At 38.3% G+C, this 20,412-nt stretch overlaps 1 protein-coding gene across 1 annotated transcript; it reads left to right on the forward strand.

Annotated features, from left to right (window-relative positions):
- Positions 1–181: 181 nt before the first annotated feature.
- ATP6V0A2 (ATPase H+ transporting V0 subunit a2) lies at positions 182–20,270 on the forward strand. The gene is made up of 20 exons (XM_064522017.1): positions 182–442; positions 1,753–1,831; positions 3,089–3,186; positions 4,009–4,146; positions 4,686–4,786; positions 5,535–5,661; positions 6,458–6,540; positions 6,901–6,994; positions 7,297–7,509; positions 8,117–8,267; positions 9,036–9,175; positions 10,122–10,279; positions 12,054–12,144; positions 12,439–12,557; positions 13,007–13,217; positions 13,811–13,930; positions 15,046–15,165; positions 16,373–16,490; positions 17,901–18,072; positions 18,975–20,270. Exons 1-20 carry the CDS (start codon positions 326–328, stop codon positions 19,075–19,077), a joined length of 2,553 nt encoding a protein of 850 aa, XP_064378087.1. The 5' UTR covers positions 182–325; the 3' UTR covers positions 19,078–20,270.
- The last annotated feature ends 142 nt before the right edge of the window (positions 20,271–20,412 follow it).

Here is a 20,412-nt window from a genome sequence, read left to right on the forward strand (position 1 = left end):
TTGGCGGATTTTTTTTTTTTGTGGTTCAGATCTCATCCTTATCTCGGTAACTTGCTTTCTCTTTCAAATCCGTTCGTATGACAGGCTTCCATACGGTCAGTGCTCTGTGCGGCTGGGCTCTGTGGCCAAGTTAGCCCCCTGGGGCTGCACCCTGCCCGCCCCCGCCCCGCCTTTCCCTGCGCGCACCACGGTCGGCCCGCCCGCGCGGGCGCGCCACTCCGCGCTCGCCGCCGCTCGGCCGCCCGCCGCCGGAAGCAGCTGGCCGCGCTGCCGGCGCGCTCCGCCACGGGCGCCCAGCGGCGGCCGCGGCCCCTCGGCGCCCGCCATGGGCTCGCTGTTCCGCGGCGAGGCCATGTGCCTGGCGCAGCTCTTCCTCCAGAGCGGCTCGGCCTACGAGTGCCTCAGCGAGGTGGGCGAGCGCGGCCTGGCCGAGTTCCGCGACGTGAGTACCGGGGGGGGGGCGGGGGGGCGCGGGGCCCTGCCCGGGGCCGCTCTGCCCCGGTAAAGCTCGGGGAGGGGGGGGGGGGGGCTGCGGGGACGAAGCGCTTCGCGTAGCCGGGGGCCGCGGGCTCCCTTCGGCGCCGTTGCCAGGCGCCTCCCGCGGCAGGCCCGGGCCGGGGAGCGGGGCCGCGCGGGGGGAAGCCGCTGGTGCGCAGCCACAGCCCCCCGGCGGTGGGGCGGGAGGGTGCCGTGGGGTGGCCGTGTCCCATCTCCCCCCCGGCAGCGGCCCAAACTCCTGTTTATTTACAGTGGGACCCAGCGGGGGAACCCACTGCCCGCCTGGGACCACGTTTTAATCTCCCTGTATGTGCCCGGTTAGTAGATGTTTTTCCCCCCTCTCCCGCTGACAGACCAGCAGAAACATCCCAGCTGTTCCGCGGCCTTATTTCCTCCGTATCACACACGGCCCGTTTGTAAAACACGTCTGCTTCTGGGGGATGCAGTTCACCTCGGAGGAAATCGAGGGCCTGACTAATGCAAAATGGGCTGGGTGATAATTAACTTTGTTTCTGCTTTGTGTCATCGTAATTATATGATCCTTGCTTGCTGGCTGAGACTTTGGGATTTCTTCCAAGTGTTCTTTGGACACATAGATTGCAAAATCTTTGCAAGGAAAGCTGGAGAAACTTAAATTATCAGCTAGTTAGCACATATGGCAGGTAGGAGAAAATAACTGTAAGAATCCTTATGTAGGTGTTATGTTTAAAGGCAACTGATGCCATTCGAGATATCTGATGTGCTGTTTTACTGCAAAAAATATTGCATTACTAATTCTGATCTTAAAGGTAAACATGTCAGAGGTGTTGCACACTCATAACGTGGGGAAAGTGTGTAAAAAAAATCCTTTTACAAATAACTTTTCAAATAGGTTCTCTGGAAATCAATAGCAAACATTTACTTGTGTATGTTAATTTGAAGTCTTAAGCACTATTCCAAAACTATAGAAATAAGACCAGGAATGGTTTCTCTAGTAGACCTGGTTATTTCTGTATCTGAGTAAAAATGGCAAAAGGCACTGATTATTCTTCTTTAGTAAAACCTTGCTCTTTGTGCAAAGAGAGGCATCTTTTTGAAACAGGCAAAGACTCTAAGCTTTCAAATTCTCCCATGTGGAGGTAGACTGATTGAAGTCAAGTATTGCTGTGTATGATAAATACAAAATTAGCACCATGAAGTCACTGAAACAGCTATGTTCCGTAGAGTTGACTGTTGTTTTGAATACCTAATAAAGGTTTTTGTTCTCTTTTCCAGCTCAACCCAAATGTAAGTTTGTTTCAGAGAAAATTTGTGAATGAAGTAAAGAAGTGTGAAGAGATGGAAAGAATACTTGGTGAGCTTTATTTACATTTCTGCCATTTCTCGTCTGTGGCACTATTAAAGTTTGTATCATTGAGTACAACTAGGTTTCAAACAAGCTTTTTTTATTTTTCCCAGCGTTGTAGGGTCTGAGTGTTGTAGAATCTTAGAAAATTTTCATGTATATGAAAAAATATACCTGCATATACGTGTATAAGTAAACTCTCCGTTAGATTTTGAGAGTCAGAGGTCGCTTTTTTGACTGTAGCACTGAATTGAGTCAGAACGTGACAATATATTCCTTAATCTGCATTGATATGTTGTGTGTTTTTTCAGTGTATCACTTAATCAGTTTCTTGTTTTTGTGAGCTGTAAAATATACTTACAGTACAACATGTAGGTGTTTAAATATAAGGGTTTTTTTAAGCTTAGAGTTGAAGAGTTACTAATATGTTGCTGGTGAACAGTTGGGACCATTTCAATATTCACTGCTCAAAACTCTGCTAGGAGAATGGAACTTTTACTCTGGATATGCCTTTAGTTATAAAAGAGCTCTATTTTTTATGTTATGTAACTCAGCACTGTTAATGCTGAACTCAAAGTTATTCATAATTGTATTCACACAGTAGTTGATTAATAGATGACCAGTATATAAAGTATTAAAACCAAGATGCAGATTACTTCTGTGTGACCCCAGGAAAAATTACTGCTGAAGGAATCTCTGTATTGGAATCTCTTGTGAGAGGCATGTGCTTGTCATGCCAAACCATCCCAGGAGCTATCCTAGCAATCTCATTGCTCAGCGTGAGTTGCATTTGTTGTCAGGGTTACTTAAGCCTCCTTGTTTGAATGCTTTTTATTTAAAGCATGGGTCAATGAGCAGAATGTCAGTTTTTGCCAGATGGCATGATTAGCAGAAAGTGGCATCTTGCTGCAACAAAGAGATGCTATGAAATGCTAAAAGCTTCTTAAAGCACTTGTGGTTGGAAAATTTCAGTTAGAGGACTCTGAAGATAGCTTACTACTTCCAAGAGAAAAATGTTCTTTGCATTGTATTCCTAGCACCCTATAAGCCCCTCTTTTTTTTCTCTAGAGGACTATTTTTTCCCCCTTCTCTTTTATTCTTTTTGAAGACTCAGTATGTATTGTTGTCTAAATAAATAAATAGCTGGGCCTGATGCTGCAGTGTGCTCAGTACCCTTGATAACACCTGAAGGTCAGATACACAGCATTCTAGGAAATATAATGCAATGCAGTTTCCTTTCTAAATCTATTTTTCCTCTTACTCCAGGATATCTAGTACAAGAAATTAAGAAGGCAGATATTCCTCTTCCTGAAGGAGATGTTGCTCCTCCTGCCCCCTTGCTGAAACACATTTTAGAAATCCAGGTAACTTTTTGACACCACAAATGCCAAAAATGTAGCACTGGATTTTGGAAATTCATTTCAAGCTTAATCACTTGTTATCATTTATGACTTAGCTTATATGGGGCTTGGAGGAGGAGGGGAAAAAAAGCCCTTGCTTTCCTTTTGTCCAGTTTTTTTTCTTTCTACCAGTGTTATTTCAAAGACTGCAGTGAGCATTTGGTATTGACACAATCCCTGTGAAGGGACAAAGCTAACTCATGTGGTTTGTAGTCATCTGTTTTGTTTTGATAGATTGACATGTTAGACTGTTCCAGGCAGGTTGTTATGTATAGGGAATTTACCCAAGACTGTTTTTCTGCATCCAAAATTTTCCTGGGTGATGGGAGTTTTACATGCCCAAGGCTCTGCAGGTTCCAGTGCTGGTTGCATAGCAAAACATGGTGCTATTTTGTTAAGATTTCTCGGAATGCTTTTCTGATATTGCTTTAGAAGTAGAAGATTGTAAAATGCAAATATAATTTTGAAAGACACACTGTTTTGCTCTAATTCTCTCAATAGTAATTGTGTTTCGCACCCTGTACTATTCCAAGTTTGTTTTACTTAGCTCTGATGCAAATTAGGATCAGAATAGCAGATTTCATGGATGCCAGTGGAGGATCAAGTTTACTAAATACAAAGCAGTCTTTGACAGACTGAGGGATCAAACCAGTGGTGCTTGAGTTAATTAAGAAAGCGGGAAATTTTTCCATTGCTGAGGCGAATTAACTTGTGCTTAAAATTAATTCTCTCCCAATTTCCAGAGCAGTGTAACTGATTCTATGCCATTTTTTCCCCATGTCTTAGGAACAATTGCAGAAACTGGAGACAGAATTGAGAGAAGTAACTAAAAACAAAGAAAAGTTGAGGAAAAACCTGCTTGAACTGACAGAATACACCTGTATGTTGGATGTCACGCAAACCTTTGTCAGGAGAACAGCTGAGGTATTGCTTATGCTGTAATACTAGGATTATGTTCATACGTCACATTCTTGTTGTATACTGTTAATGTTCTATTTAAGTGCATGATTTGGTGTAGGGCTTTACAGCACTTTACCTTATTCATTATTATTTGTGCTCAGTGCTGAGAGATCCTGCTGACAATCTGACAATCTCTTGTGCTAAGCTGTACGTGTGTGTGTGTGTGTCTGTATATATGTGTATATATATCAAAATATAGCCCTGAACTAAGGAATTTTAATTTCTCTGTTGAATCATTTAATGAAGGAATGATTTTTGTTATTTTCATGCACAAATCGTGCTGAGAAATTTATCATATAACTTTCGCAACAGTATGTATGACTGCTGAGAGTGGTACACTTGAGATCTCAAATTCTCCCTGTTCTCTGAATTGTGCAAAGGACATGATTCTGTATTTTTATTGAAATAATCTAGTTAGTTTTTAGAAAAAAATTGAGTATTTTAGTTCATTCGTTATCCTGAAGAGGAAAAGCTAATTAAGATGATCTTTTTCCATTTGCTAGTATGAATCCCGTTTACATGCAAATTATGAAGAATTCCCATCTGTGGAAAATGAGCCTTTAGTGGATTACAACTGTATGCACAGACTGGGTGCCAAGCTGGGGTAGGTACGGTTCGGTCTGGGCATGGCAGGTTGACATGGTGCGCTGTTTCAACACTGCTTGTGAGTTGCTGTAAATAATGGGCTCTCCCTTCAAGGGATAGGATATGGTGCGACTCCAGTGATTTCAGATGAGCCAAAGCATTTTATGCAGGCTGAGAATCTGGCCCAAATGTATCTTTGTGACAAAACCGGATTTTTTGTAAATGTTAAGGAATGAGTAGGACTGCACCAAATAGCAAACTTTCATGAAAGAAAGCACGTGTTTTAAAGAAAATGAATCCTTGCTCTGTGCAGCTGCTCTGTACTACTGTTCAGTCTTTGCTTTCTAGAATAAACGCATAGCGTTTTAATCAGCTGTCAGTGACACCTGAATTGTAAATGTAACATTATTAATAGTATTGCCTGTGTGCCCTTAAAATGATCTATGCGTATTGCTCTTCAGAATGTCATTATGGGAGAGTACCTTACCTTAAAAAAAATGTACTAATAACCTTACTACCCCAAAAAGATTTGGTGTCAGGTATAATTCTAGTTGTGTGCTCAGGCCTACAGTTGAGCTGTTTTCCAAATGGAAACTGTTATGTCTATTTTATATACCAACAAGTTCCAGCTTGGAGTGATGCTTCTTTCTCTAGACATGCAGATGTTAAATTACTGTGACTAGGTGATCCTTCGTGATGACATTCTCTTAGGTTTTAACTTTTCTTGTGAATTTTGGCTTATTTTTCAAATTTTTCTTTTTCTGTAGGTTCATATCTGGTTTAGTTCACCGAGCAAAAATTGAAGCATTTGAGAAAATGTTGTGGAGAGTCTGTAAAGGATATACTATTCTTACATGTGCAGAGTTGGATGAATGTCTGGAAGATCCAGATACAGTGAGTAAACGTTTTAACTATCAGTTTATCAGTTAGTACTAATATTATTACTCTTCATACAACTTGGAAAAATACCTGGTCAGGTCTGCAAGGAACCCCTGGAGGGAGGTCTATTTTAAGTATGAAAATTTTAAAGACTTTAAAATTAGTGGTTTTTTCCCATCATAACTATAGGAGTAGCAATTAAGCTTTTACGGTTCAGCTTGATGAGTGCAAAACTTTATTGTGGAGCAGTAATGACTTTATCACCAGCAACCCTGATCTAAATACGTGGCATAAATGACTGCTTGGATATTTATTAACTAGGTCTGTACAGTGCCGTACCTTTTCATAGTCATTTTATTTGTTCAATTCGGTGGTTAAGGAAAGATATCTGGAATGGAGTGGGTCTTCTGTGAAGATTTTTCTTTGAATTTATAAAATTGACTTTGTAAACCAGCAGTTATGGCTGCTTAATCCATCTGTCCTTTGTATTAATTTAAATTTTGCTTTGGCTTTCATTTGTAACACCATTTAGTTTTTCAAGATCTTTTTCATTACTAATATTTCTGGGACGATAAAATATAATATTTTGTTTTCCCTGAAAACTTTTTCTGCTTTTCTCCAGTATGCAAAAAAAAAAAAAAAGGTGTTGGCATATTTTATTTTTTGGTAGTCTTTAAAGCAGTGGAAGGTTAATGCTATTAATGTTTTATCTAATTACTCAAATTTATTATTTTACTGTATAATTTTAGTGTAGTGGTATTATAAGTCAGTTAAAAACAAATATCATCAACTTAATTTTTTCTTTTTTTAGGGTGAAACCACAAAGTGGTTTGTGTTTTTAGTGTCCTATTGGGGTGAACAAATTGGCCAGAAAGTTAAGAAGATATGTGACTGGTAAGAAGTAAGACTAATGTACTAATTTCTTCATACCTGGGTTCTGTTCTTGTTTGATTATTTCCGCCGTACTTCCCTTCCCTGGAAATGTTGATTTCAAAAGAAGTTTTTCAAGTTAAATTTGTTCCTTTGTTTTTTTTTCCCCTCAGTTGCATCTAGCCTTATAATTATGTAATGTACAAATACAAATGCATGAGTCATTTTATCTGCAGTCCTTATTAAGTACAGGCAGAACAGTGACTCTCTCAATTGAATCTGTTCCATGGTTATTAGATGATGTGTTGCAAATTTGACTAGGGCATGTTGGCTGTCTCGTTTTAGTAATTTGGTGGTTTAATACAAGCTTTTGTATTTCTGTAGCTATCACTGTCATGTCTATCCCTATCCAAATACCACAGAGGAGCGCACAGCAGTTGTTGAAGGACTAAATGTTCGTATTCAGGATCTTCATACTGTGAGTAAATTACAATAGTATCCGCTTTGCTGCTGTTAGTGCGCTACAGAAAATTGCTTAACGTATCACAGTATTACACACAGCTTTGGAGCTGAGCTTGACTATGTACATATCCCTGTTGTCATGTTGCACTTATTTATTAAACTTGAGTGCACTTGTGTTGCCTTCTCTTTTAGGCAGTGGTTAGTGTGGCCTCCTACAAATGTGACCCACCACTGGATGAACATGAAGTGCTTTTCCTGTGGTTAACATGAACTGTGCTACATTTTCAATTAAATCTCTTTTTTTTTTCTTGCACAAAGGTGCTCCATAAAACTGAGGATTACTTACGCCAAGTATTATGTAAAGCATCTGAATCCATCTATACATGGGTTATCCAAGTGAAGAAGATGAAAGCCATTTATCATGTACTCAACCTGTGCAGTTTTGATGTCACAAATAAATGTTTAATTGCTGAGGTTTGGTGTCCAGTGGCTGATCTTCAAAACTTGCGCCATGCACTGGAGGAAGGATCAGTAAGTCAGTTGGACACTCACTTATGTTAAAAGATTGTCTTGAACCAGCAATACAGATAAGGAAAGAAAATAATTATTTACAATAGGGTAAAAGCAAGCACAGGCAGGTCCAGGTCTCTGTGGACCCGTATGAAACAATTTCTTTGTAAACACAACCTTTAGTGTTGATGGGGAGCTTTCTTGAATAGGAACTCCTGTGTTGAGCCCAAGTCTGATGGGACTGACAATGTTGTTTGCAGTCAGGTAGAAGGTGCTGATTTCCTTGTGTTAGCTGCATTGAATGCCACTCAGTCTTTTTGTTTTTTAGGCGGGAATTTTTAGTAGTGAATCTTTGTTTTATAATATTGGCTAATGGTTCTCATCCAGTGTTTCATATAATGTAAGGATTAGATCATTGTACACAGTCTTTTTAGAGGAACAGAATAATGTGATTTTTTTTTGTCTTCTAAAGAAGAGACAAAGTGATAAATGTTAAACTTGAGGTTTACTTTTGGGATGTTTCAGGGTCAGTGAAACTGTTGATAAAGTGAAATATTTTCACTTTGATCAGATTACACATCAGCTGGATTTTCATATAAATGTTTATTCTCTTTCTGTCTGTAATTAGAGGAAGAGTGGAGCTACAATTTCTTCATTCATGAACACTATCCCGACAACACAAACTCCTCCAACTTTGATACGTACCAACAAATTCACCTCAGGGTTCCAAAACATTGTTGATGCGTATGGAGTTGGAAACTATGGGGAAGTTAATCCAGGTTGGTTCTCTGACAGCTGAACTGTACTGCCATTGCTGCTTGACTTGATAGAAGGTTGTGTATTTAAATACCTTGCTGAACTGGACTCTAACCAAAGGAAAATGTTGACACCCATACTGCTTAAGAGTAGCTGTTTTTAAATTTCGGTAGCTCATCAACAGTACAAATGGTGCTCTGAGCAGTAAGATGGGATTTGTTTTTTGAGCTATTTCAGCATTTAAAAATATTGGTAATACTGTGTAAAGTTCCTTTATATGTTTTTCCTTGAAAAGGTATTTCGGAAAATAAAAAAGACTTTGGTAATGGTTGTTGATCTTACTTAAGTGTGCAGCTTGTTACTTGAAAAAAATCCAGCTTGTTGTATAGCCCTGCTAGTTTAACGCCCTTATTTGTTTCTGTAGCTACCTTGATTATGATGGTATCTTGTCATTCTGTATGGGAGAATGTAGGTTATAGCACAGAGCCAAAATCATCGTAGGGAAAGAACTGAGTTTTTTTCTGGGCTCTTTTTTCTATCTTCAGAATTGCCAACTAATGCTCAGCTGTGGTGGTGTCATTACTAGTAGATGTACATAAGCAAGATTTAAAGCGAGTGAAATTTATAGCGCTTGTTAGCAGGACGTTGAAAGGTCTTTCAAAATGTAAAACTGAACAAATTTGTTTTGGAGGGATTGAGAGCTTAAGACAGCTGAATTGCTTAGGCTAAATTCAGATAGCAGCATCATCTGCTAAGCTATATGCCTGAAATCTGTTATGTTGCCGTTGCAGCTCTCTATACCATCATCACTTTTCCCTTCCTGTTTGCTGTTATGTTTGGAGACTTTGGGCATGGTCTGCTAATGTTCATCTTTGCACTCCTGACAATACTGTATGAAAACCACCCTCGATTACAAAGATCACAAGATGAGGTAAAAAGAATTACAAATAACTTTACTCCCATCCAGCAAGATAACTTCAACTGAATAGTCACTATGTTTCTGGAAACTGCTGTTCTTTTTGCATGTATTGGACTTTTTCTTGTCTCAGGATTTCCTGTGTTTTAAGTTGACATACTCCATTTCAAGGTGAATGTGGTATCTTTAACAAATAATTCATGTTTTTATTTGGAGGGGCTGAAATAATCAAGCTGGAATGAAAGACTGGCAAAAGTTCATTAATATTGGTGCCTTGTCTTTCCTTCTGCTAGGCCTACTTCTTGATTTGTGTGTTTTACAGAATGTGGTTACAGTGACTGACTTGAGGACAAAATGATTTTTCAAATTCCATTTCCTTCTATTGTTCCTGAAAAGGAGCTGTAGTTTGAAATTGATTCAGCTTAACTATTTTATTATGGTATGGGCTTGAATGCAGGAAGACCTGCATCTGTCATTAGAATTATATTTAATTAAGCATGGCTGCAAATGACTACCTTGAAAACCAGTCTTGGGGAGGAAATGCAGCTTACAAAGACTACTTGTTAGTATCAGTAGTAGTCTCAGTTTGCATTCTGGGAGCTTGCATGGGGACCTCAAATCTCTGCATTAAATTTAAACTAAAGTTGTTGTTCAAAAGATACTTCTTGTTCCTAGCTCTATTTTCCGATGCAACCTTTGCATTTAAATCACTTGACATAAAGCTGTGAATATGGAGAGATGAATCGCACCCATTTAGTGATTGCCATTTGCCTGTTCACATGCCTAACGCCAAACTCTGTGTTCCATTTTGATTAGCCTTAGGTTTCTTTGTATTCCTTGGTGACGAGGATTTTAAATTTTTAGAAGTTTTCGTGTGGCCAAAAAATGAGCTTTTTTAGAAATGTGTAGATAATGATCATTGATGCAGCAGGTGTTACTTTCTTTTTTTAAACATTTACAGATAATGAAAACATTTTTTGAAGGCCGATACGTTATTTTATTGATGGGTCTGTTTTCTGTATACACTGGCTTGATCTACAATGACTGTTTTTCGAAGTCGTTAAATATATTTGGTTCTGGATGGAATGTTTCAGCAATGTTTGAACAAAAGGTTTGGCGGTGAGTAGTATACCTCTATTTGCTATACCGTTAAAACAAATGTACTTCCCGGAACAGTTTTAACTCTTTCACCCACCCATTTTAGCTATGCTTTTATTAAGAGCAGTAAGTAAATGTAGTTAAATCTACTGAATCTTGTTAAGCTAGCAGGTGCTAGTGGGTTAGAGGGCTAATTGATGAATCTACAGTTAAAATAAAGAAAGCAGTAACAGTCTATTTAAAAACAAAATCAAATTGCTTATTGTCCTAAATTAGGAACTCTACAGAGAAGACAATTTTGTTCAAAACCACTACTAGAATTTGATTATATTTAATTCAGTTGATCAGGTTAATATCTTATTTATCAGTGTTGCTTTACTGGGTTATGTTTGGGTCATGCCTTCAACCAGCTGGCACTTTTTCTAGGATTTTATCGTTAGGTATAGAAGACAATCAGTCTCCTCCCTGAAGGCATGCTGTTGCAATGTTCTGTTGTTACATGTTAGGTAGTAACTTTTGGTGATGGAAAAGCTGCAGCTGGCACAGTATCTTTTTATTGATAGTAAAAAGTCACATGTACCTAACTTTGAAGTGGAATTTCTAGGGTATATTCAGTCTCTAAGCCTCCTCCTGTGTTTTTGGTATCTTTCTTTTTGTGGTCTTGCAAAGGTGGTGTTATTACGTGGAGTTTCCAGTCAGTCATATTATTAAAAACCTAACAGAAAGAGAAAGGACTTGGTCTTGCGGAGTATCTTTTTTGCTCATAAAGAGTACACTGCCTCCTTTGTTACTGTTTGTCTTTATGCTGATGGTTCTAGTTTGTCTCCGATTACTGCATCTCCCAGGAGAGAGGTTTTTGAACATATGTTGAAATCCAGTCTTCTCAATGTAACCAAGTTCCAGCCAGAGATTAGCTCAGGATGTTTACTGTCAGCCTGCATTTTTCTTTTAAAGTGCTTTTTGCAACTATACTGCTGAACTCTTGAAAATAGTTATGCCAAAGATTTTGAGAGAATTAAAAACACAAGGCTAGTTTTGGAGAAATTTGTCCTAGGTAATGCTTTTGGAACTTATAGCCAAACAACGTTAGCATCTGCTGTAAAATTATTAGCAATTGATGAAATAAGTTAATTACCTAGCAAGCATTAATCTATGCACAGCTTTTCTTTAGAGTATACAAAAAAAACCCCAAACCTATGAGAATTGTCAAACCTATTTCTTCAGAAAATAGGATAACCTTATTATTTTAAGGTTTCATAGCCCTTTGGTATTTAAATGTTTACAGCTTGCGTTTCATTTCACCTCAAAACCAGGACGTGGTTTAAAACAGTAGAATGAAAAATACTGACTTTGGTTCAAATGTGAAAGGTTTGAGAGTGCTGTGTTAATGAAAAACTATTTGAAGTTATAGTTGAAACTCATCCAAATGAAAAAAAAGAATCCTTTGGGTGGCTGAAGTCTATATAAAAGCAAACTGTGGGCTTTTCAAATAGAACTTTGTGCTCAAGGCGAATAATGAATAAAATCTAAACACTTTCCTTTCAAAGTCACTAGTGCAAAGTAAGCCCAGGTTGTGAATGTCTGTTCGTTTGTTTGTTTTTAGTACCTACCTCTTTGGTGCTTAGAAATCCTTTTATTCTTTTCTCAAAGTCTGACCTTAGATAAGCTAGTCATTTTAATCTTTCTTATAAAGGAAAGCAGGAGGGGCATCCTGCAGCACTGAAAGTATGTGTTGTCCACTTCATTTAAGCACTTTCGGATTTGATTGCTTTATTTATTTATTTATTCCCTGCAGTCTTGAAGATCTGAAGTCTAATCAATTTTTAACACTGGATCCAAATGTTACTGGTGTGTACAATGGAGCTTATCCCTTTGGTATTGATCCGGTTAGTTTTATTGTATTTTGTTTTTTTAAGTTATCCATTTATGATGATCAGTCCTGTAATTTAGATTTTAGTATATAGATGCATATTATGACAAATACATGTCTGCTTCTTCTTTTTCCATTCAAAAAGAGCTTGTCCCTTAATAAGTCAAAGGAAGATTAAACTAATTTCTCAAAACCCAATTTCATTTGATACCTGAGGAGAATTCTGGACTCCTAATAGAGAAAGGATACTGTTTTATTCCTTGTACTACGCTCTTCTGAATTGCCTCTTTTGTCTTTATTTCTTCTTCAGATCTGGAATTTGGCAAGCAACCGTCTCAGTTTTCTAAATTCTTTCAAAATGAAAATGTCTGTGATTTTTGGAGTGACTCACATGACATTTGGAGTTGTATTGGGGGTCTTTAACCACTTGTAAGTACAAGAAGCTAAGATAAAAACATTATGATTTGTGTCAACTCTTTCTGTATAATAGTTAATCTGGTATGAGAAACTAGAACAATTTTTTGAAAACAGAATAATAGTAATTACAAAAGCTGTTCTTAAAAAAGACAGTAATGGAGAGGTCTTCCTTCCTGTAAATGAGGAGACTGGTTAATGTTAAGCCAAATAATCTGAAGCCATTGATTTTCACTGTGGCACTAAATGGTCTTGATTTCCACTGAAATATCTGATTAAAATTTCTCTGAATATGAAGGAATCTGTTCTGGATTCTAATTTCAGTCCTGCTCTTTAAAAGTGCTAGGCACTGTTCTGTTTTATTGAAATCATTTAAACAGCTTAAATACTGGAGCCCTGTATTTACCTTGATGCTGCTTTGTGAAGCTTATTTTTCATTTTTCTTTTCCATTTTCATCTTTTAGACATTTCAAGAAGAAGTATAATATTTACTTAGTTTTTCTTCCTGAACTTCTATTCATGATGTGCATCTTTGGCTACCTTGTGTTTATGATCTTCTTTAAGTGGTTGGCTTACTCAGCGCAGGACTCTACATCTGCTCCTAGCATTCTGATTCAGTTTATTAACATGTTCCTATTTCCTGGGAGTGAAACAGAAGTCTTTTATACCGGACAGGTTAGTAGTTTTATAACAAGCTTCAGCAGATTCCATGTTCCCTATGCAGATAATACTTTATTATTAATTACTATTAATGAAAAGCTGATGGCTGAGTGTAGCGTCCTAGGAAGGGGAATGTATGAGATTAAGGGGAAATTAAACATTATGATTAAAAATAATTTTACTCTTAGATTGATTGTAAGGTTTCATGTAGTGACTTGTGAGAACATCTGTTTCTAGAACAAAATCTCCCAATTCTTATTAGGATGGGTTTGACTGATTTCAGCTTAAAATTAAGGCCAGTGTGTCATATTCTTGTAGTTTGTCGATGCTTTCCTGTATACTAAAAATAATCATATTAAACTAACTATCAGTAGTGCCCTAATCTAGAACCAAGTCCTGAAGATGCTGGATGTCAATAACCCCATTTAAGGTCCTGATTAAATAAAATAATTATGTGCATGTTGAACTTTGAGTACATTCCTAACTCCCACTGAAATCAGTATTTTTCTTATGCTCATACAGGCCTTTAAAGGGAAATGGGAAGTTTTTTTAGCTGTTGATTTTGGTGGTCTGATCTAATTTTCTTTGTCTTTTCCACTCGCAAACAGGTTGTTTTACAGAAGTTTTTACTTAGTCTTGCTTTACTTTCTGTTCCTGTAATGCTTTTTGGAAAACCACTTTATTTATATTGGTTGCACAATGGAGGCCAAGGCATTGGAAGGTACAGGGTAAGTATTGAGTGACAGTTATTTATACATCTCCTTTTTAGATGACAGTGGTGTTTTATTGGCAAAAAAATAGGGAATGAAGGAATTTTTTAAAGAAATATCTTTAAAAGTATGTAACTTTTTTTCTGATGGCATGTAATAGTCTTTCTGAAACCTCATTACAAACTATAGGGTAGCACCTGCAAACACATCTGACTTACATCTGACCTTACACATCTGACTAGTTATGTGAATATTTACAGTGTTGGGCACTCTGCAGGCTATCACTCCTGGAAATGCTAGTGAAGCCTAGGAATAATGTGGAAATATTCTTGGGCAAAATTAGCATGTAGAGTGCTCGTAGTCAGTGTTTCAATAGGCCATTTATTTTATGCAGTATTACTTGTAGATGAGTTAATTTCTGTTCTTGAAAGTGAAATTTTGGAACTTGAGCTGGAGATGTAGCAGGAAACTTTTCACTGATTTGGTATCTCTGTATGTTTTCCTTACATTTGCTTAAAAAAATTAAGTATGTTAATATGGAAAAGAAAGTATCCTTTGGATCAGTACTTCGCAATTTTAGCAGTGACTACTTGTCCTGGCTCACATTCATTCCTATTTAACTTTTTTTTGTAAAAATCATAGCCTTTTATTCCTTAGGAGGCATTACGACCATTGCATGGTTTATGGTTCAGCTGCAGCTTTTTTCTTCTTTCTCGTTTGGTTCTAGGTAGGAAGAACTGCAGCAAGAATAAGCGTATGTTCGTTAGTGTAGTTTTTCCATCCCCAGAAGTTTTCCTGACTTATGCTATTGTATTTCTGGTTTCAGGGGCTGATCCCCTCATATGGCATATATAACTGATGGTGTGTTGGGAAACAATGTTCTGTTTCAAACAATGTAGAAGAATTCAGCACTGCCTTGCATAGAGAGCAATGCCCATAACTAAATATTTCTGCTTAACTTGGAAAGTTTTTGACTATAAATCGTAACAGTGCTTTGTTCCTCTAGCTCTCTGGTCCTTTTGTCCTTGAGAGTGTCATTTCCTGTGACCACTTTATTTATGCCTTGTAACATTCAAGTTGACACTGGAAAGTTCGCTTAGCAAACAGACATGATGTATTTCCATTTTGTGCAGAGTGGCTACAAGCTAATTCGAAAAGAAAGTGAAGAAGAGCTTTCTCTGCTGAGGTCTAATGATGTAGAAGAGGGAACCAGTCCTTCAGACAGTGGACACAGAGATGGGGATGGAGAGGAGGTAATGTTTTTTTACTTAGTCTCTAATTAGTGTATCTTTAGAAGCAAATTAAAGGTGGAAAATAAAGAAGATAATCTGTATGTTGAGTCCTTGGAAGTGTCCAGGAATGTCAGCTGAGCCTTTATGAAGACCTTGATGACTGAATGCAATTTATATATTTTTATTTAATGCTGTTTTAACATTATTTCTTATAGTTGGTGTATTAGTTCACATTGTTACAGTAAACCACAGTATATCTGTAGTGGAGAACAGGAAGATTGCTTTATTTGGATCAGACTGTAGTTTTTCTTAAATTGAAGAAGCAGAATAATTTTTTTTTTTTTTTTGGTGCTTCTGGTTTTACTGATTCTTGAAATTAGGACAGGAAGACTGCACAGCTTCCTGTTCTTTAATCTTGCTTTTTCATGTAGAGAATAATCATGTATCTCAAAGTTAGATCTTGTGAGAAGGCGTGTTGCCAGTGGGGACAGGGAGACGTGAGTTGCGTTCCTAGTCCCAGCTATTGCTTCAGTATAGTTTGGCCAAATCTTTACAGATGACTGAGTCCACTGACTACACGTGAACTGAAAGATGAAAAATTGCTTCAGTTTCCCAATGTGCAGTGTACGTCTAGTACTTGCTTCACTGGGGTAGTTGAATTTTGCCTATTATGTGTACCAAGTACAAGAATTGTGTTGCTCAAATAAAATGTGTCAGAGTTTCATTCAGAATAAGTGCTGGAACTTACAGTAACACTCTTGGTTTTGAAATTCTTCATTAGCAACAGGTGATTTTTACAGTTTATAGTATTAATAATAGTTATTTTTCTATCACTAACATTTATAATAATCCTGGTTTAAAGATACAAAAATTGTCATTGTAAGCTTGTGACATCAATAGAATGGGATTTAGAACTGATTGTTTTACTACTCATATTTTTCAAATATGAGATCATATTCCTGTTGAAAACAGAGATTGTATTTATTTTTATCTGCCTGCAAAGTAACTGAGAAAACTGTTTGGAAAAATTATAACATCTGATTTTTTTGTGTTGTCTCTGTAATAAGGATGTAAAGCATAGCAGATTTTTTTTTACTTGCCATGAAATGAATGTATTAACATGTAATTTTTTTCTTGTACATGTAATAAGATTTGCGGATTAATGTTTTTATTCTGTCATACTGTATTGTGTTGTTTAAATGGATGCAAGTGTATTTTTATATTTTAGTTTAATTTTGCAGATGTTTTTATGAATCAAGCAATTCATACCATTGAGTACTGTCTAGGATGCATTTCCAATACAGCCTCATATCTGAGACTCTGGGCACTAAGTCTTGCTCATGCACGTAAGTTTTTATATCTGTCTGATTGTTAATGCCAATTAAAATTATACTACTATTAAATTATCCTTTTATTAATTTATAAAGAAATTTCCTGTTTAAACTAATCATGCTCTATGGAAAGTCTGCGGACTGAAGCTGTGAAGTTGTAGGGTTTCTGTACGGAAGCTAGTAACTTTTGATTGCTTCTGGTTGTATGGAGGGTGATTCTCTAAGCACAGTATTGTCTCACATGATAGAGTATCAGGATTCACAGAAGGATTTTATATCTTCCATTGACGAATTTGGAAAGCACTTAAGCACTTGCTGAAGTTTTAGTGTCATAGTCTAAACTGTTGCCCATAGTAAATCTTATTTTGAAACTGTTGTGAAACATACTATTAGGTATTTCTTGAAAAAAATTTAACTACATATATAGTTTCAAATCCTGGTAAGAGGCTTACACATGACAAACCTGTTTGGCAGTTTTGTGCTACCTATTTAAAAAAATAGAAGGGTGTAAAAATGCTCATGTAGATTCAGCTCATTGAGTGCTGGATATCTAAATAACTCCGTGTAACGCTGCAACAGCCCAGGTTGGGGCCGACTGACTAGAAAGCAGGTTGCGAAAAGATCCTGTTGGAAGAAATTGCATGTGAGTCAGCAGTGCGCCCTTGTGGCCATGAAGGCCAACTACATACTGGGCTGAATTCACTGCAGCCCACTGCAGATAAATATTCAAGCCTTGTCAGGCTGAATCTTGAGCATGTCTAATTTGGAGCTCCCCAGTGCAAGCAAGGCACTGACCAGCTGGAGTGAGTGCAGTGAAAGGGGACCAGGGTGGTTGGGAACCAGAGCCCGTGATGTCTGAGGAGAGGCTGAGGAAGCTGGGTTTGTTCAGCCTCAAGATGAGCTCAGGGAGATCTGCAGCTACCTACTGGTGATTGTAGGGGGAAGGGAGCCAGATTCTTCTCGGAGGTAATGCTAGAGGCAGTGGACACAGATTGCAGGAAAGGAAATTCCAATCAGATGCAAGGAAAAAATTCTTCACAGTGAGGGTGATCAGGGACACTGGGATGGGCCTGGAGATGTTGTGGAATTTCCGTTCTTGGAGTTGCTCAGAAATTTGACCAGACAAAGCCCTGAGCAACTTTGTAGGCCCTAATGTAGCTTTGAAGTTGGCTCTGCTTTGAGTACAGCGGGGGTCGGACCAGACTACTTCGAGATCCGACTTCTTCCAGACATCCTTCCAACCTAGTATTCCAAGCATTTGTGGTCTTCAAAGGGTGGTTTTTTTTTTCCTTTTTGGGAGGTGTTTGCTTATAATTTCCTTGTTCAGCAGATCCTATAAGGCTGTTTAAACTAGAATACAGATCGGTTATAGTAGCTTTCTGGGTATGCAATATCAAAACTAATTATGAAAACTTTTTTTTATAGAGTTATCAGAAGTTCTGTGGCAAATGGTGATGAGAGTGGGTCTTCGCGTGGATACAACATACGGTGTTTTACTGCTAGTCCCTGTTCTAGCATTTTTTGCTGTGCTAACAGTTTTTATTCTTTTGGTCATGGAGGGGCTTTCTGCTTTTCTCCATGCTGTACGACTTCACTGGTAAGTTTTAACTCTTCAGTTTTTAATTATTTCACTTTAGTGTATACTGGCTTGTTTAGAGGAATTTTTGTGTCAAAATATTAGGTGCCCTTTTAGAAGAGAAGCATAAAATTTAACAGCCTTATACTACTGAATAGATTTATCTAATCACATTAAATAAATGGTCTGTTAGTGCAATTTGATTATTCTGCTGGAATATTTTCAGAAATGTCAAATATTATATTGGCATATGATGTATACTGACTTCTGCCACATTCAAAGTTGATTTTGGTGCAAACTATAAATGAATTATAATATCTTGCCTTTTCATAATGCAGAATATTAGTAACTTAGGTAAATCTTTTTAATTTTGGTCTGGTTATATCATTGAAAGGCTCCAGTCCATTTTATTCATTTGGCTCAACGGAACATTTGTATTAGTGAACAAATTTGTTAAAATGAGGTTGCTCTCCCTTGTGTATTTTAATCGCCTCATAATCTCAATATCATGAGCTCTGCTTGTGAGTGGATTCAGTGACTATTTAGTTTGAAACCTGATGAAATTTACATTATAAGGCAAATATATAGTATATAAAAACATGATGTAGATTTTATATACCTTATGGAGTACTATCATCCTTATGCTGTAAATTTGCAAAACAGTTGACTGCAACTAACTTTAAAACAAATTAATAAAGGAGACAAAAGTGGGGGATGAACCTTTGTAGCAGAATATCTGTCTGTTTGGGTCTCTTGGGAAACATGAAGTCTGCCTGTGCTTGACAGATCACATAGCTGCACAGAAAGCCTAGGTGACAGGATTAGGAGTGGTCTTGCTTAGCCCTCTTGGGTTGCACAGTTCTGTCCCTTGACAACCAGTTGCTTTGGATTAATATGTAGGTTCTGTTTTTGTCTCATTTCAGGGTGGAATTTCAGAACAAATTTTACACTGGTGGAGGATACAAGTTTACACCTTTCTCTTTTAAGCATATTTCTTTACATTTTAATAAAGATGATATGGCATAGTTTGGTTGCTGTCAGAAATGTTCGGAATTGTCTGCAAATAATCATGTAACTGGATCTCACCTGTGAATGGTTCCTTGTAGGACAAAGTGTTTTTCACTGATTGCCTTATAATGCAGCCAAATAATTGTGTAATATATACCTCCCATACAAGTGCATAGCAGATCTGGAGCATCTTGTAAAGTATATAGGTATAAAATGTACATTCTTCTTGATAAACTAATGTTGTAAATTAATTTCATTCTAAACAAAAAAAAAGTTGTTACTGCTTGTTCTAAAACCAGTGTAGGCATTCTTGTTGAGAGGATGTTTATTTTCTTGAATTACTACTTTTAAGTTACCTGAAAGACTTGTCATCATATTAAGTACTCATTGCTGCTCATATAATCGCATACTTACTAAGCGATCTGCCATCTGATGCAATTTGGAAGCAGTTGAGAAATGCCACAAAAGCAATGTATGTTCTGAGTATTTAATCCAGGAGGATTACTAAGTATAGTGTGAACTTGTACATAGCAATACAAAATGTGCTTTCTTCTGGCCATATTTAAAACTGCACCAAAAATGTTAACTTTTTATTCAGAATTCTGCCTGGAATTATTACTTAATATTTTGGAAGCCACAGTGCTGTTCAGTTTTATGGAAGGAGGCAGGACTGTGAGTGGGGATTTGGAGTATTACCCCTCTTTTTTAGGCGAGTAGCGGAGCGTTTTGTGCTGCGCCCTGTTCTGCGAAGCGAGCTGTGGGTGCCCGTCCCGTGCCTCCGAGTGCGGAAATGCTCCGGGAAAACGGCCTTGTCCTGTGGGAATTGTGGAGAAGTCTCCAAAGCCAGCATCGAACCGTGCACCAGGAGGTGTTACCTGGGTCCCGATTTTACGGTGTGGTCGTACGCCGAGTTTCCACTCAAGGGCATTGACGTTTGCATGAGGAACGAGCGATCGGCCTTATTTACGTATGGCTATAAGGACATACAGTGATTTCGGTTTCTCTGATGTTGAACCAAAGGCGTTTTTACCGAATGGGGTGGGGGGAGGGCGGGTGGAAAGGGGCCTTTTGTATGTTTTTTTATATCGAAATGGAACCTGGCCTGTTGCCCTGATGTTTAACACCTGTGCCGTAACAGCAGCGGCGGGTCCCGCCCGCCCTTGTTTCGTACTAATTGCAAATAAAAACCTCCTCGCGCTGTTTGGAGCGGGCCCCGCTGCCGTGTGGTGTCTGTGGGAGCCGGGCCCCGAGGGCGCCCCGCGGAGCCTCCGCCGGCAGCTCGGCCCTTCCCCCGCCGCGCCGAGGGGAGCGGGGCGGGCCGGGGCCGAGGCGCCTCCCCGAGCCGTTGCCGAG

This window comes from Dromaius novaehollandiae, chromosome 17 (assembly GCF_036370855.1).
Source record: "Dromaius novaehollandiae isolate bDroNov1 chromosome 17, bDroNov1.hap1, whole genome shotgun sequence".
NCBI lineage: Eukaryota > Metazoa > Chordata > Aves > Casuariiformes > Dromaiidae > Dromaius > Dromaius novaehollandiae.

Bases quoted from the DNA above. Each gene is read 5' to 3' on its own strand.
- ATP6V0A2 (XM_064522017.1), top strand. From the start codon at position 326: ATGGGCTCGCTGTTCCGCGGCGAGGCCATGTGCCTGGCGCAGCTCTTC. The intron at 6,541-6,900 runs GTAAGAAGTAAG...GTATTTCTGTAG, and splicing joins GTTAAGAAGATATGTGACTG to CTATCACTGTCATGTCTATC. The intron at 15,166-16,372 runs GTAATGTTTTTT...TTTATATTTTAG, and splicing joins GAGATGGGGATGGAGAGGAG to TTTAATTTTGCAGATGTTTT.